We start from the raw sequence: 17,531 nt of genomic DNA on the forward strand, positions 1-17,531 counted from the left end.
AAACTCCCACCAATTAGAAATTCATTCGGGCTAGTGGATGAATTAAGGGACTTCATACATGCACAGTGTTTAGAACAGTGCCTTCCTGGCCTGGGTGGACAGGCAGAGAGTGGAGGGTGAGTAGCCTTCATGGGCTGAGAGTCTGTCTGTAGTTTTCCCAGTGTCTGGTTTGGGAGTAGAGGAATGCACAGAGGCAGGGATGAGATCCCTGCCTGGAGCACAGGCCTCTTCCCAAGACAGGCGGGAGGGATGGAGGGAGGGCTGCGGCTGTGCCTGAGCCTGGCTGCCTGCTCATCACAGTGCTGGGCACTGCAGGGAGAGTTTAGGGAGACAGGACAGGGTCAGGGGGTGATTATGGGCAAACAGAGTGGAAAATGAAGGCCTTCAGCTGGCAAATGAGTTTAACAGAAATGAGATGGGCCCAGGCTGTGATGAGAATTGCAATGCTGGGCAAAGGCGAGCCGATTTTCAAACTGGCCTGGGTGGGCAGGCTGGGATGGGTTAGCTTCATCCCTTGCCCTCAGGAGCCAGCCAGGTTGCAGGGACAGTGCCTGAGCCCCCAGACCCCACCCCACACCAAGAAGGCAGAGGGACAGAGAGACCTTTGGATTGACAAGATCCCGCATGAGTGGTGGGATGAAATTAAAGCAGGAGGGACTGTGGTCAGACTTGCAGAAGAAGTTCTTGGACAGCATGGGAACAAACAGGGAAGGCTGGGAAGTCCTGGGGACAAGCTGCCCCCAATGCCCACCCTCCCAGAGGAGCTAATCCCAGCTCTGCCTCAGGCAGCAAGCAGAGCCTCCTCGCTGAGGGTATTCAGCTGTGGAAGACCTCCCAGAGGCAGGCCTCTCTTTGGGTCTCAGTTTGGATATCTATGAAATGGGAATGACAGTGCCTTGCCAGTTCATATGAAGCCCCCAATGAGACTCAGCACCAGACACTATCTGTTTCCTGGGTTGGGCCACCATCCCCGAGAGGGCAGAAGGCAAGACCTTCTCTGGCCCGAGGGCTCAAACACTGCTGGGTAAACAGCCTGAAGTGTGCCTCACAGCACCCTAGACCCTTGTCCTCTTTCCCCTACTGATCGCCCCACCCTCTGCTTCTTTTTCCCTCCTGCCCTTCCCAGCGGGGCCTGAGCAAACAGAGACAGCATGGCCCACATCTCACACAGGCAGAGGCCAGCCCTCTACCTTTGCTGGGCCTCAGTTTCCCTGTGTGGACAAGGGCTGTGCTGACCCAGAGAGTCTTGGAGACCCTTCCAGGGCCCATGTTCTGGAGGGGAGGATGCTGTCTCTGATTCTTTCCCAATCCTCATGGGCCACTCCTGCCCAGGATGCTTCCTGAACCCACCCTGCCCGACTCCCCTCCACGGGAGCTTCCATGACCTCTGGATGGGGCAAGAGGAGATGGTATGTAGGTTGAGGCAAGAGCCACTTCCAGTACAATAACTAATAACTGGCTGACAGATTGAATTAGACCTTTTCCAGCTCCATACCCCATTGATCCAGGAGGACCCACATATGTGAGTGTGTGTGACCCTCACCTACACAGTTCTGGGGCCCCAGTGCACAGCCCCAGTCAGGTAGGGTTAGCAGAGGGAAGGCGTGGTACTGGTAGCTCCTACCCCCACCCCACCCTGCTCAGCTGCCCCAGCTCCTGCCCAAGGGGCCTCTGAGCACTAAGTTACAGCTTGGCCTGGCTGTGGGGAATGAGAGAAGGGTGGTCAGAGGGAGGAAGGATGGGGTTGGCTGGAGCCCTTGGGGATGAGGGGGCAGGAAACCCTTTTCTATGAGGTTCTCAAAGAGGGAACAGGCTGCCCAGCCCCAACTGAGAACATGACCCCACCCTCACCTTCTCTCAAAGCCAATACCCTCCACCCTCTCTTGAAGCCTTTCCAGCCCCCTTTAACTCCTCTTTAGCAGCCCCCAGCTCAAGGCCAAGGACTAGCTTCCTTGGCCCTGGGTTTCCCTGAATGCCCAGCCTGGGGGTCTCTACTCCATGAAGGGCTGGTGGGTGAAGGGAGGCCTGCCTGCCTCTCTGTGACCTAAAAATCAATCCTTTTAGCCCCTTCTGAAGCCAGAAGGTCTCTGGTTCTATATTTTAAAATACTTTGAAGTCGATGGACTGACTCCTGAGCCATCCTGTGCACATGTGCCCTCAGCTTGGTCACACGCAGGCACACACACAGCACATGTGTATACCAACAGATGCACATGATGACAGCAATATTTCAGCAGCTGACCACCGCACAGAACCCACACTCCCTAGGCTGGGAAAAAGACAGGCACTGCAGGAGGCTCTGGGACAAGCAAGGCCCCTGCAGGAAGGAAGCCGGTGCTTCACCACACTCGAAAGGCAGGACTCCGCCTCTGGGGGAAGGCGGGGATGCCGGGGGTCACCCCCAACCTGACAGGCTTTTTGAGGATCAGCCTCACCTCCATAGACATCCAGTCCAGGGCTAAGTCTGCCCCAGTGGCATCTGGAAGTCCTTCCTAATATCTAACTTAAATCAAATCAACCATCTCTTCCTGCATTCAGTAAACATTCTCCACGCATGGCCATGCCCTGGTAGAAGGAAGCAAGAGATGTGCTGGGTCACCTAGAACTGTGTGCGGTACGAGGGCGGAAGAAGAAAGCGGCTTTGGTGTCTATCAGTGGTCGGGGGTGGGGAGGCTTCCAGGATCCCTGGGTGGCTTAAACTGTGGTCATTCCCCATGATTCAGTTTTCCTGGCTAAATAGGGCCTGGTTCAGGCAGGAAACCCTGCCACCTCCCCCTGCCACCCAGTCCAGTGAACGTCTGCCTGAGCTCACTGGTGGGGTAGAACTCCACCCTGGACTTTGGTCCTGTCTAGGGGACCCGTTTAACCACTCAGGGCTTTAGCTAAATCCCCACCCAAGATGCATCCTGAAACGGCAGTGACATCTTCAGGTATTTATCTGCCCTTCTCTCAGAAACCCCTTCCCACCTCTGAAGCATCCTACCCAGACCACCAGACCCTGCCCCACTGCCTGAAATCCCACCAGTAGGGGTCCTTCCTCAGTGTTTGGGTGTTCTCTGTGTGGGGGTGCGCTTACACGCCCCAGTTCCAGAGATACGGGCCTCCCCTACCACCCTGCCCCTCATATCCCAAGTCCCAGGGGCTGAAGCTGGAGGGTCCAGTGGGGGATGGGGAGAGCCTCTGTCACCCTCCATGCAATCAGCTGAGTGTGGCATAAATGACCCATGAGTCCTGGGGCCTGGCAGAGGAAATGCTCAGGCCCAAGAGTGAGGTCACCTGGACAGGGAGGCCCAGGGAGGGGCTAAGCAGGGCAAGCCTGGGCTCCCAAGGCGGAGCCCCTCTGGCAGAGGCTGGGGCAGGACCCGGGCAAGCCTTGCCTTCGGACCGCGGCTGAGCGTGCAACACCAAGCATCTGCTGGGGAAGGTGGGGAGCTGCCACAGAGCCTTCCCTGGGAGACTGACCCAGATTTCTCTCTCCCTTCCTCTCTTCTGCCACACAGGAGCAGTGTGTGTGTGTGTGTGTGTGTGTGTGTGTGTGTGTGTGTGTGTGTGTGTGCGCGCGCGCATGTGCATGCGTTTGTGTTCTCAGCCCTGGCAGGCGGAGGGGTGGAAAGGGAGGAGGCTTGCTGAAAGCTCTGGGAAATGAGACAGAAATCCTCCCCAAATCCCTGGCCACTGTCACTAATAGCTGAAATATGCTCTTGACAACAAGGTGAAAGTCCCTGGATGCTGGGGCCTGGCCTTGCCACCAGGAGCTGGTGCCCCAGGCCTGTCTGTTATGGGAAGGCCCCAGGCCTTGTGGATGGTTGGGGGGTCATGGCCAAGCCCTGACCCCATCCTCTGGCACTCCTGACATCTCCTTTCGAGGCAATGTCCCACAGGTTCCCCAGGCGCTTCCCTGGGAAGCAGTGAGCTCCTGGTCAAGAGAGCAGTGTAAGTGGCTGGGGAGGGTAGGTCAGCATCCTGTGGCAGGCACTCAGGTATGTGTGGGGAGGTGGCTTGCACAAAAGAGAGCTGGAGGGCTCCTCCCAGCCTGAGCTGTTTCTTTGATGCCTACTTCTATCCATCAGGAGCCCCTACCCGGTCCAAGTTGGCTGGCCTTGTCCCCAAGAGGCCAAACCTCAGGACTCAGGGGGAGGGCCTTGAGGTGGGCCAGGGAGGGCTGGACCCAGGCCTGAGAGCAGCAAGTTCCGGAGCATCTGACTCCAGTGGGAGGGGAAGGGTGTGTCCCTGTGGGGCTGCTGGCCGTGGCAGGGGCTCTTGTACACACATATAGATACAGAATTGTACTTGAAGGGACAGCTCCTTCAGACTTGTAAACACACAGCTGTACACATGTGACACACATACAGAGATCTGCATGTGCAAACAGAGGCATGCTTGTACACACGTGTGCCTGAGCTCATACAGAGGTGGGCACACACCTTGGTATACAGGTGGCGGCGTGTGCACACATACAGAGATCTGCATGTGCAGAGGAATGCTTGTACACACGTGTGCCTGAGCTCATACAGAGGTGGGCACACATCTTGGTATACAGGTCCCTGCCTGTGCACATGTGGGCAGGGATGCCTGGTTCCCTTGTGGGCTGTTCTGAGCCCCATGAGGTGTATGAGAGACATTTTCCCCAGAGATTGTCCACAGGATGTTCAAGCCAAATCCTCGAAAAGCTTCCAGAGGTGACTCCAGAGGCAAGCCCTCTCCTCTGCCAGCACTCAAGGCCCCTTGCCCGACCCTCAGCCTTCTGGTGGGCTCTGTGTCATGTCCTCTCCAGCCAGGCCTTTCCTGCCTTGCTCCATGCTTGGCAGATACCACGCTTTGCCCTGTACCCTGAGAGCTAGAGCCCTGCTCCTTGTCAAGGACCCCAACATCCTGCTAGAGGGCAGTGGGAACCTCCTGCTCACCCACTGCTTGTGTGTGACCCTGGGTAGGGTTCTGCCACTGCCTGGGCCTCAGTCTCTCTTCTGCCTATTGGAGGGGCTGCTTTGAGGCCTGGGAGCTCTGAGAGCTGGGAGACGCAGCACAGATGAGTGCAACCATAGTTGCGAGTGCCCTTCAGGCCAGCCCCAGCCCAGGTGGCCCTTTCCTGCACCCAAGGAATATCCTTTGTCCTCACACATCCCCTCCACAGCTAGCTGGCTTAGTTGCCATGCTGGGAATTCCACCCGCCTGCAGACGCTGACCTGCCCACACTGCACCCTCCGCCAGGCAGGTGAGGTGAGATGCTGAGCTGACCCGCCTCCAGGCTGCCCTGCATGTGTCCTGGGCCCTTTCAGACCCAGGGCCTTTGCACAGGCAGTTCCCTCTGCCTGTGGTACTCACTCCTCTCCCTCAGCCTAAAAACACCTCCTTTTCCTCAGTGAATCCATTCAAGTGTCTGCTCTTCTGTGTAGCCTCTCTCCCCCATCCCAGCCACCCCCACACGGTGCTCTGGTTCTGGCTCACTGAGCAAGTTTTCCCCAGCACTGGTGAGCCCTGGCTATGCTTCCCCACCACCAAGGCCATGGGCTCCCCCAGGGCACAGCGAGGACCTGTTTATCTCAGTGTGCTTGGACCCTCCAGAGGGCTTGGCTCAGAGCACACAGCATCCAGCAAGTGTTGGCTGAATGAATGAATGAATGAGTGAATGAATGAATGACATGAACATGTGGACATCTCCGCCAAGTCCTGTCTATGAGCTGAGACACAAGTTTCCGAGGTCCCCTTTGAGTGGGTGTTCCTTGGTGGGCAGGGCTGCCTCTCTCTGCCTCAAGGAGTCTTGCAGTCAGAGGCTCGCCTCTCATTCAGCAAACAGCCCTGGTGGAGAGGCCCTGTTGTTAGAAAGTATGCAGCGCTCCTGGGGGCAGCAGGCACACATCAGAGAACATGGGAGGGAGCCATGGGGCCTGCGTAATATGTGGCTAAGATGAGTGTGCTGTCGTCACTACTACCCTCATCTGCTGATTACCGTGAGCCGGCACTGGGTGAGGGGCTGGGGATTAGCCTCTGCCTGCCCTGGGGAGCACACAGGGGAAGAGATGCAGGTGAAGGAAATGACTTAGGGGCTGAAGCTGGAGGCAGAGGAGGGTGATGGCTCAGTAGAAGAGCTTGGGAGCCACACAGCCTGATTCATGCTGCCCACCACTTAACAACCTTGTGATCTGGAGCAGCTAACTTAATCTCCTTGCATCTCAGTTTTCCTTATCTGTAAAATGGAATGCTAAGTATATTTGCCCCATAGCATTGTTATGAAGATCAAATGCTTGTAAGATGCTTTTAACAGTGCCTGACACATCATAAGCACTCAAAAAACAAGCCCTGCCACTATGAGTTGTTGGATCATTAGTTCAGAGCAGCCCCTGACTAGGCATGTAGCAAATGGGCAGGCTGGCAGCACAGGAGACAGGCAGGTGGCAAGGGCTGAGGAACTCAGCCTCTCTGAATGATAAGTGGCTTGGCTTCTTGTGTTCAAGGAACGAAAGGATCTAAAGAAGTCTGGGCAGAGGGACACTGAGATGAGCAATGTGGTTGGAGGAGAGGATACTGACCCAAGAATTCTCTGGATAAGAAGAAGGAGGAGGGGAAGCCTGAAGTGGATGGGCAAGGAGGGTCTGGGGTCTGGGAGTGCTAATCCTAGCCTTTCTGCTCCTAACAGTGCATGGATGAGGGGGCATGTGTTTGCCTTGCTGTGGAGGTCAGCACCAGCAGAGCTGTGCAGATTGGAGTGTGGCCGGGCGCAAGGGAGGGGGGCGCATTCTCCCACTGGAGGAGCAGAGCAGAGGGCTGAGGAGCTGCTCTCCCACCTCCGGCTATCTGGATGGCCCTCAGTGGAGCCCTTCTAGGCTGCAGGTGCTCGGGCTGAGGTTTGTGGACCTTCCCAGGGATGTGGAGCCTGCTCTTCAGGCCAAGCCATCCTAGCAGAATAGGGAGGGGCGAGGGGCCGTGGAGTGAAGGAGGCAGCTGCTGAATATGTGAGATGAGGGGTGCTCTCGGGGGACTGGGCTCGAGGACAGCAAGTCCCTGGTGCAGGAGGGAAGTGGGTGGACTTTCTTCTCTTGCTCAGCCCCGCTGCGTCTCTTGCTGTCTACCTAAGGCCACCCCCTCCTATCCCACCATCAGCCTTGTCAGTGTGACATTAATGGGCTGACATTAACAAGCCAGAGCTCCTCCACTTGTCTGCCAGGTCGAGCCTCAGCCGTGGAAGAATTGCTAATTACAGCCACCATAAGGAAATATCAATGATGGACGTCAATATTATTGCCTCCTGCATCCCTGCCTGTTTATTTGGAGATGAAAAGCGCCCTAGGGTCGTCTCTCCAGGACGAAGATGAGTGATGACAGAAGGGAGGAGAGCTGCACATGGAGAAAAGGGCATCCAGCTGGATTCATTCATGAAACCAGGACCCATTTCCTCTGGGCAGAGTTCTCTCCACTGAGGGCCCAGGGCTGGGGCTAAGGGCAAAGGAACCTGCACAGGGAGGAGGAACTAGTGATCCTGCTCCCAGCCCTGGTTCACCAAGTGACTGCATGTATGCTTCTTTGTGCCTCAGTTAACTCATCTGACAAATGGGTATGACAATTCCAGTCCTGCCTACCTTGTGCATTGTGAGGAAGTGAATGAGGTGCAAAATCAGGGTTTTAGAAGGACGACCCATGGTGCAAATGTAGGGGCTTCGTGGGCTGGAGGAGACACGTGGGTAGCTGAGCAACTGGAAGGCACCAGCAAAGGGATGCACATGTCCCAGCTCAGTGAACTCTCTGAAGCAAATATCCTCCCAACCATCCCCTATCAAGCACTTTGGTGGAAATCAAACAAACACTAAACACAAACACTAAAGCCAGAGAGAAGAGGGGAAAGCTTGACTCAAATGCGCAGTTGCTGTCTGGTGTCTCTGAGCCCCTGAGCCTGTGGGGACTTGCAAGGCTTCCAATCCACACCCTAAAACCTGCATGTAATGCCAGTCACAGGCTGAACTGTCACGCAGGGCAGCCCTTCATCCGCTGAGAGAATCTCCCAGGCGTGCACACCCCTATTCAGAGAAACAGGGGCCCAGTTGAGAAGCCCCTTTAGAGACAACCTGGACTGTCAGAGAAATGCACTTTACATGCCAGGGTCACGATGCATGTGCAGGAATACATCCACGCGGCAAGTTCATGAGAGTGTGCAGAGACTAGAAATAGGCAAGCACACACACACAGAAGCACAGCCCCAGAGACACACATGGAAACACATACATTGTACGGTATTCAACACACATATACACACACACAGGGGAGCTGCCCTGGTGAGCTCACGGGGGAAGATACACACATAGACACACACACACAAACACACACAGAGCATCTTAGGCCCCAAACTGGGTTCTTCCTAGCCCTTGGGAACCTCTCCCGGTTGAGAAGGAAATAAAAAATCCCATGTGGTCTTCAGACACATGTGGCCTCTCAAGCCACGGACAAGCCAAGCAGCAGCAACTAGATGCTGGGAAGCAAAACCCAGCGTGGCCTGAATATTTCACAGGAGATTTTGCTTCACAGAAAATCCCTTCTTCGCCGCTGTGCATGTCAGGGTATAATTACCTGTTAGGTAGCAGAGCAGAAACCTGGGAGGATGTGGGCACAGCTTCTGGCCTGGGCCGCCACTGGGCCTCTGCCTCTGCCTCTGCTGCAGGCCTGGCAAGGGCCATCCTGTCTCTCACCTGCTCCCACCAGGGGCCAGAGGGAGGACAACTGGATGCCACTTTGGGTCATACAGTGTCCTGGTTTAGGGTCGCCTCTGCTCCAGGTCCTCAGACTCTGCCAGCCCCTAGCTGAGGAAGAGCCAAAGTCCCCCATCCCTTTGCCTCCCACAGCATCTCCCCCAGCTCTTCAGCAAGAGCACGGAGCCACATCTCATCTCACTCCTTCATCTTCCCCCTTCACCTCGCTAGCCCATCGAGGTGTTTGTAGTCCCCTGAGTGAATGGCAGGGAAGACCAAGAGAGGTACACACCAGAGGAAGGGAGAGAGGACATCCTGGCTGGGCCCTGGAGACCCTGGAACACTCTCCCTCACTCCTTTTGTCCTAGAAAATGTCCACACAGGCTAAGCTAAGCTCAGATTGGATCTCCTCCAGGAAGCCCTCTGGGACTGCTCCCAGGGTCAGGAGCCTTCTCTGGCTCCCATAGCCCACTGTGTTCCTCTCCATCACTGTTCAGTAATCAAGGGCTGAAAACATAGATGCCTACAGGGGCCAGGGAGGGAATGAAAGTGAGTGAAGGGGCAAAGATAATGCAACAGGGTGTGGGCAGAACTCACAAACTGGAGAGCATGCCCCTGTCTAATGCCTTTCAAACCACATCACCTTACGGCCCAGCAACTTAGCACCTAGAAATCGACCCAGGAAAATTGAAAACACTTGTGCACAAATATTCATAGCAGCATTATTCATAAGAGCCAAAAAGTCAAAACCACCCAAATGTTCATGAATGACTATATAAACAAAATGTGTGATAGCCATACAATGGAATATCATTCAGCCAAAAAAAAGAATGAAGTACTGATACACACACACTAGAACATGGATGAGCCTTCAAAACTGTGTGCTGAGCAACGGAAGCTAGGCAGAAAAGCCCACATATTGTATGATTACATTTCTATGAAATGTCTAGAATATGCAAATCCAAAGAGACAAAAGTAGATTCGTGGTTGCCAGGGCCAGGGAGGAGGGGAGAATGGCGGGTAACTGCTAAAGGGTACAGGGTTTCCTTTCGGGGTGATGAAAATACTCTGGAATTAGATAGTGGTAAGGGTTGCACAATTGGGAATATGCTAAAAATCACTGAACTGTATGCTTTAAAATAGTGACTTTTATGGCATGTGGATTATATTTCAATTTTTTAAAACCAAATTGTTTAAAATGGAACAACACATCCACAAGCCACATGTCTGTCTGCAGCCTCTAATTTTCAACCTCTATTTTACACATTTGTTTCCCTCACAAGAGTGGAAGCTCTGAGAGGGTGGGGCCCTACCCGAGGCACAGCCGTGGTCCCCAGAGCTGGCATCTCAGGGCAGGCACTTGAGCCACAACAGTGACCACAGCACCATGTTAACACAGGGCACACTTCATACTCTGTAAAACCTCTGGTCCAGAGCCATGGCCCCAGTCTCAGGTGAGGCCACTGAGGCCCAGGCTCAAGGTCATTTGCCCTAAGGTCACTTGACAAGCTGGAGGCAGAATTGGGCAGAGAAGCCAGGCCTCCAGACTCGGTGCAGCAGGACCCAGGGCGGCCAGGGGCCAGCTGCTGCTGGGCAGGGAAGATGGGCACAAGAAGGCAGGCAGCTCTGTGGCTGCTTCCTGCCTCAAAGCCCCCAGATCCCTGGGGCCTCAGAATCAAGTCCACCTGCTGGATCTGGCCTCAATCCCCTTTGATGGACAAGCACCACCCCTAGCGCCTCCAGCCCAGGCCCTGTCTATCATCCCTTTGTTCACACAGCCTTTGCTCACACAGGGCCCGCTTCCTGGAAGGCTTTCTCAGGCTTCCCAGGCACCAGGCACAGTTCCTCCCCTCCCAAAAGCCTTACTTCATCATCACCTGCCCCTCCTGCAGGGCCCCTCCCCAGCTGAGCCCTTGCAGCACCTCTGGGAGGGTGTGCAGGTGAATACAAGGGAACAGCGGGACTTGTGCCTGACTGTGGGGCTACCCAGGACCTGGGCCAGCCTTGAGCTAGAAGCAAGTCTGATATCTCAGGGTCTGACTGCCAGCAACTAGGTGCAAGGCCAGGATTGGCTGGCAGGGAAAGGGAGGGAAGAGGGGAGAAGAGGGAGAAGTTAGACGGAGAGAGAAGGAGAGGGATAGGGAGGAGAGGGGGTGAGAAGGAAGGAAGGAGGAGAAGAAAAGAGGCGGGGCAAGATGGAGAGGAAGCAGTGGCTGCTCTTAGCCCCAGGGTCCCAGGAAGGCTAAGCCAGAGCCCAACACAGTGATGACGCAGTTGGGCAGCCAGTTACCTTCAGACACATGATGACACAGATGTCACAGATCAGTGCCCCGGGGCAGAGTGAAGCTAGGCGGGGAGGAAGCCCCTTTGGGAGAGAGGCCCCAGCTTTAGACCAGCGGTCCTGTCTCCTTCCTATTCTCCCTGCCCCCATGCAGCAGTGTGGTGGGGAGCAGAGGTGGGCAGGAAGGCGGTCCCCGCCTGGTACCCACCTGGGCCTCCTGCTGTGTCCCAGTTCAGCCTAAGGAGCTCAGCCACCCTCCTGGGTGAGACTTCCAGGGTCAGACCCTTCTGACTGTGTTTATAGACTGAGCCTTGACCCTGGCAGGGTGGACTGGCCCCCAGGAAACTGGAGGAGGCCCCAGATGCCTCACTCTCTCCTCCTACGCCACAGGGCTGGGTGACAGATCTGGTCTGTGGGTGTCAGAGACAGGTCCTGGCTCTGAGTGACTGCTGGCAGCTGGGCCCGAGGTGGCTCATGGGCGGCTGATTTCCTGACCTTCCTAAGACCAAACACATGACGAGCCTCTGCCTCCTCCTCCTCCTGAGGCCAAGCACATGGGTACGGGAACACAGCAGGTGTCTAATAGATGCCAGTTCCCTCTCTGAACTCCAGCCCCAAGTTTCCTTAGAGAAGCTGCCACTCCTCTCCCCACCCCGACCCCCGCAGTGCTCGCTCCCCAGCTCTCCCCACCTCCCCTCCACATGGACTCAGTGCCGCCTCCCTCTCAGGCCCGGGTGAAGCTGTAGATTGCTGGGTACCCAACCCTCCCCTTTCACCCCTCCCCTCCCTCCTGGCCTTTCCCAACCCAGATACACATCACACCAGCCCCGACTCAGTGTCCTCAGCTGGCTGTCAGCTAATGCCTGCAGAGGTGTTAACTGATAATTAAGATGTTAGCTGTAAACTTAACGTGTGATTCCCTGCCAGGAGTATTTTGGTCTTAACAAGTTGCTTTTGGAACGGGAAAACCTTCAAGACCCAGCCAAATGGCAGGCAGGGATGCAGAGTGGGGTGTCAGGGGGCGCTCTGTGCCTAGAGACCTTCCAGCCTCCAGAACCCCCTCCTCACCTCTTGCTTCACTGAGGACAGAAGGCAGGCATGGGAACCCAGAGCTTTGCCTTTCAGTGTCAGCCCCACACCTGTGAGGCGATGACCCTGGACATGAGATGAAACCTCTCGGAACCTCAGTTTTCTCATCTGCAAATGGTGAGACAGAACGCCAACCCTGAAGAATTGCAGTGCAGGCTGACAGGTAAGGCCCCGTGTGCCTAGCACACAGGAGCCCTTAGAGCTCCTGTTGTCCCCGACTTCCCTTTGCCTCTTCCCACACTGAAGGTAACTGTGTCAGCTTCCACTCCTTCCGCCTCCTCACACCAACTCCGATCAATCACCAAGTCTATTTTCTCAACTTCCTAAATCTCTCCCCCGGCAAAGATCAATGGAATCAAACAGCGAGGTCTGGACAGACATGAGACTTTGGGGACATTTCAGCAGATGACAGGAATGGAGCTTCAGAGCAGCAGGGAAAGGACGCTTACCCAACAAACAGTGCCGAAACAACTGCAAGTCATTTGGGAAAAAACCACTTAGATCCCTACCTCAAACCACACACAGAAATACATTTCAGATGAACTAGAGATTTAAATATTTGTGAATATCATAAACAACCAGAAAACAGTATAGGCCAATATTTTTAAAATTCTGCAGTGGGTAAGGCCAGGAACTCTAAAGGAAAGGAGTGATAGACTTGAACACAGGACAATCTAAAACTTTTAAGGGGTTAAATACATCCCATAAACTTAAATGGAAAAAAAAAAAACTTGTGAATAATGATTTGCACATATGCCAAATAAAGAGTTAATTTCTTTAACCTCTTCTAAGTCCACTTGCTCTTGCAAATCAATAAGATGCATTTCACCGCCCCCAATCGCTGAAACTACGGTCACCTGTGACCTCCCCGTTACCGAGGCAGTGACCAGTTCTCAGTCTGCATCCTCGGCCCCATTTGACACATGCTTGAAATGCATCTTGCCCTTGGCGTCCAGGACATACATGCCTGGTTCCTTTCCATCTCACTGGGTGTCCCTTCTCAGTCACCTTTTCTGTTCCCCCTCAGCTCCCCACCCTCTGACTGATGGAGGTCTGGGGGTTGGGACATTGGTCTTTTCTATCTACTCTCCTTCCATGCTCTCATCCAACCTCATGGCTTTAAATACTATCTTTATGCTGATAGCCCCAAATTTGTATCTCCAGCCCAGACCTGTCCCCTGGACTCCAGTCACATACATCCACCTGTCAACTCCATGGTTCTGCCAGGCTGTCTACAGGCATCTCACAATTTACATGTCCACTGCCAGGGCTGGCTCACAGATGTGTGACCTGGGCTGTGCACTCAGAAGGGCCCCAGGCTTCCTTTAACGCTCTATTGTCACCTCCCACTTTGAAATTCTTAATTTTTTTTAGCAAAAAGTCACCCGTTTTCACTGTGCTCTGGGTCCCACACATTATGTAACCATTTTTTCCAAATGACTCATGGTTGTTCAGCACTCCTGTCCACCACTGAACCACTCCTCTCCCCTACACCAACCCGCTCCTCTCCGATCTCCCTATCTCCATCTATGGCAACCCCACCCTCCTAGATGCTTGGGCCAAAACCCCTGGAGTCATGGTTGGCTCCCTTCTCTCTCTCTCTCACACACCACCTCATCCAATCTGTCAGCAAATCCTATTGGCTCTACCTTGAGCATACATGTGGAATCCATCCACTTCTGCCCACCTCCACCAAGACTCCCTGGTTCAGGCCTCCATTGCCTCCTCCCTGGATCACTGCAACAAACAGCCTCCTGTCGGATCTCCCTGCTTCACAGCTGCCAGAGGGATCTGGTTAAAACGTAATTCCAATCATGCCATGTCACTACGCAGAACCTTCCATGGCTTTCCCCACTTCATTCTGGGTAACAGTCAAGTCCTCCAGATGGCCTGCAGGCCCTGAGTGATGAGTGCGTGGTCCCTGTTCGGCTGCATGGCCCACTCTCTCCCTCACTCACCCTGTTCCGGCCACACCAACCAGCCTTCTTGCCATGTCCCCACAAGCCAGATCTGCTCCTGACTCAGGGTCCTCAGACCTGCTGTTCCCTCTGTTTGGAAGGCGCTTCCCCCGCAACATCCACCCAACTCAGTCTCTCACTTCTTACTGGTCTTTACTTAAATGCCACCTCTTGAAGAGACCTTCCCTGATGACCATGTCCAAGTTGCCCAACACTTCCCATCCCCCTCCTCTGCTTGATTTTTTTCTCCTTAGCACTTAACACTCCCATACGCATGCTGTATTTTTCCTTGTCTGTCTCTCCTCCATCACAGCTTACATTCCTTGGAGCAGGTATATTTCGTGAGTTTTGTTCACTGTTTGGTCCCTAACCAAAACAGTGTCTGACACATAGTAGGTGCTCAATAAATACTTCCTGAATGAGTGGATACAGCAGCAGAGGACTTGACATCAACAAGCAATTTACAAGTGAAGAAACAGAAATGGCCAACAAGCATATGCAAATATGCTCAACCTCATTAGCAGTCTAAGAAACATAAAGTAAAATCATTTTTATCTGTCAAATTGGCAGGGATTAAGTGATTAATAATTCCTATGATTGGCAAGGGTGAGGGAATGGGGCATTTTGCATACAGTTTGTAGGAGCATAAATCAGCTCAGCCTTCTGCAGGTTGATCTGGCTGTCCAGAACAAATCAAATGTGGAAATGTGGGTGCCCTCTGACTCAGGAAGTCCATTTCCAGAAACATTCCCAAAAGAACTACAGCACAAGCACACACAGATGTGCAAACCCAGAGGTTCCCTGAGTGAAGTTTATAAATAGCCAAATGCCAGAAACGACCTAAATGGCTGCCAACAGGATTAATAATTGATGAATGATTTTCAGACCATCATACAAGGGATGTAAAAGGGTGGGGAAGAACTCTATGGAAGGACCTGGGATGATCCATATGACATTGTTAGGTAAAAAAATCTAGTGCTGGAGCAATATAACTAATATGAGCCCATGTTTTTCCTTTTAAAATACGTTGATAAGTACATAGAAAAAAGTCTGGAAGGGGACATATCAAACGAGTTATCCGTGTTAGCTCTTGGGAGGAAAAGACTACAGAAGGGGCTTGAACTGCATGCTTTAAATACCGAGAGATAGATGGATAGTCGGATGAATAGATAGATACATACATACATAGATAATAGGTAACATATAGAGAACATATTACCTTAATAATCAGAAAAATGATTCTGCTTAGGGAGAAAATACCTTCTGTGACTCCCCAGTATTAAAGGGTGCAGAAGTAAGCCATTCCAAGCCCTCCATAACCCGTCACTGCCTCATCCCTGTTACCCCCACCCCCACTCTGGCTCCCCAAAGTGCTCTGGGTTCCAAGCTCATGAAGCAATTTTCTATTCCTGGTTCCTTTCACAGCTCCATGCCTGTCTCTCAGCTCTGTTCACAGGCACAAAGGCCCAACCCGCCCTGTCCCATGACCTCCTCAGCCTGGACTCTGCTGTCAGAGAGCCAGAGGGGGGAAGACGAGGAACCTTACAGCACTCCCAAAGACCAGGACTACTGCCCCAGACCCCAGGTCTCTGTCCTAGGGACAGCCTGCGGCAGCTGGGGGATCAGGAAATGCCCTTGATTGTGGCCTGGGCAGGCTGGCTGCCCCTGGCTCCAGGACACCCGCAACAGCCACTGGAGGCAGCGGATCTGAGGAGGCCAGGGTGAGCCCAGCAAGGAGGTCTGGCCAGAGGAGAAGGGAGACTGGGGGTTCAGCCCCCCAACTTGGGTTGCCAGATTTAGCAAATAAAATTGTATGTGCCATGTAATATTTGAGATATATTTACACTGAAAAATTATTTGTTGTCTATCTGAAGTTCAAATTTAACTGGACAGCAGTATTTTTTTTCTGGCAACCCTAGCTGCTACCCCATCCCATTCCTTGGGGGATTTGGCACCAGGCCGAAAGCCTTCACCTGGGATGTCCAGGAGTGGCGCAGAAATGGCCTATCTCAGGCCCACCACAGAGGGCGACTGAAAGTTGAAACAGGCTCGTTCCGGGTGCTGACGATGTCCCACAGAGAGCTGGGAACTTCCAGAATTAGCGCCATCAGGCACTGCACTGGGCAGCGGCGGTGAAAAGGCAGGTGACGGGAAAGGGGGACGAACCTGAGAGCAAAACCTCCTGCAGCCAAGGCACTTGGCAGGTGTGTGGCGCAAAACAAAGCCTGAGCAAACGCAGACAGTGAGCATGGGACAGCAACGCTGGGGTTGCAGGGATGGTGTGTCCCAGTGCCTCTCAGCATCCCGGGGACACAGCCTGGTGAGGAAGAATGGCTGAGGCGTGGCCTTCCTTCTCAGAGGTCAGGAACTCCTCCACAGGAGGTCCCTCTGCTTCTGGGGCCTTCAAACCCCACACTGTGTCCCCCACCATGGCCCCTGGCAGGGGCTCATTCGCTAAACGCCAGCCTGAGTCAGGGGACCTGGTCCTCACACCCAGAGCCTCCCACCAAGCACAGAAGCATGAGGCAGGGTGAGACTGCCTCACTCTCCCCTACCTGGGTCAGATGGCGTTGGGAGGCAAACAGACTGGCCTCTGGGGGCCTGGGGTGCGGCAGCCTGTCCGTCGCGGTCCCAGCATGCACTGTGTGGGAAGAGCAAGAAAGTTAGTGGGGCAAAGATGGGGCTTCCTGCTACCCCGGGTGAGGCCCACCTCAGCACAGCTCCCCACAGTGGATCCCCATTGCCCAGCCCAGCGGGCCTCAGGTGCTGCCTCCCAGCACAGCACATACACCTCAGTGCCATCCCTACCCACTTCCCAGCACCCTGGAGTGGCCAGCCCTTAATGGATCACACCCTCAGGAGCATCAACTCCCTGGCCTGGCATTCAAGGACCCGTCTAAGCCCCTAAAGTTCTCGCTGTCTCTCCATGTCCTCCAAAGGTCAGCCCACCTCTGCAAGTTTTGTTCACGTGCACAGATACACAGATGGACAACCCCACCCCATTCTCTCTGAGACTCCCATTGCTACCAACAAATATGTCCCCTGCCTCCTGGAAGCTTCACTTACATGTCCTCAGCCCCAGCACCACTCAAGATCCCCAGCAAGGTCCCCAAGGACCCCATCAGCACCCCCAGCTCTCCCGCCTCAGCCTGTGGTCTCTGGCAGCTGACCCCGCCTTGGGAACACTCTCTCTATGACACCCCAATCCACCCTTCCTCATTCTTCACTACACCCCCATCCCTCATCCTAGACATGGCCACAGGTGCTGTCTCCCTTCCTCCCTCCTCCCTCCTCCCAGACCATCCTGCCCACAACTGTGCTTCAATCACCCTCTGCCTATGCCCTCAGTGGCACCCACCATGCCCAGAGGAGGGTGAAGCCCCTTAACCTGGCCCACAGGGCACTGCCCAACCCAGCCCTGACCTGTGGGCCACCCTCATCTCCCCTCCAGACCACACAGCCACCTGCCACCTCCTCAGAAAGCTCTGTGACCACCTCCTTCTCACAGTCTCCAATGTCCTCCATAGG

At 54.2% G+C, this 17,531-nt stretch overlaps 1 protein-coding gene across 4 annotated transcripts in view; it reads right to left on the reverse strand.

The window, feature by feature from the left end:
• LINGO1 (leucine rich repeat and Ig domain containing 1) overlaps positions 1-17,531 on the reverse strand; it is a 208,335-nt gene that overhangs the window by 47,570 nt on the left and 143,234 nt on the right. For all 4 annotated transcript variants that reach the window (XM_055363906.2, XM_019011270.4, XM_063698751.1 and 1 more), the window contains one exon: positions 16,559-16,644. In XM_055363906.2, coding sequence (XP_055219881.1) covers positions 16,559-16,644 — 86 coding nt within the window. The remainder of the gene's footprint in view (positions 1-16,558; positions 16,645-17,531) is intronic.

The sequence above is a fragment of the Gorilla gorilla genome, chromosome 16 (assembly GCF_029281585.2).
Source record: "Gorilla gorilla gorilla isolate KB3781 chromosome 16, NHGRI_mGorGor1-v2.1_pri, whole genome shotgun sequence".
Taxonomy (NCBI): domain Eukaryota; kingdom Metazoa; phylum Chordata; class Mammalia; order Primates; family Hominidae; genus Gorilla; species Gorilla gorilla.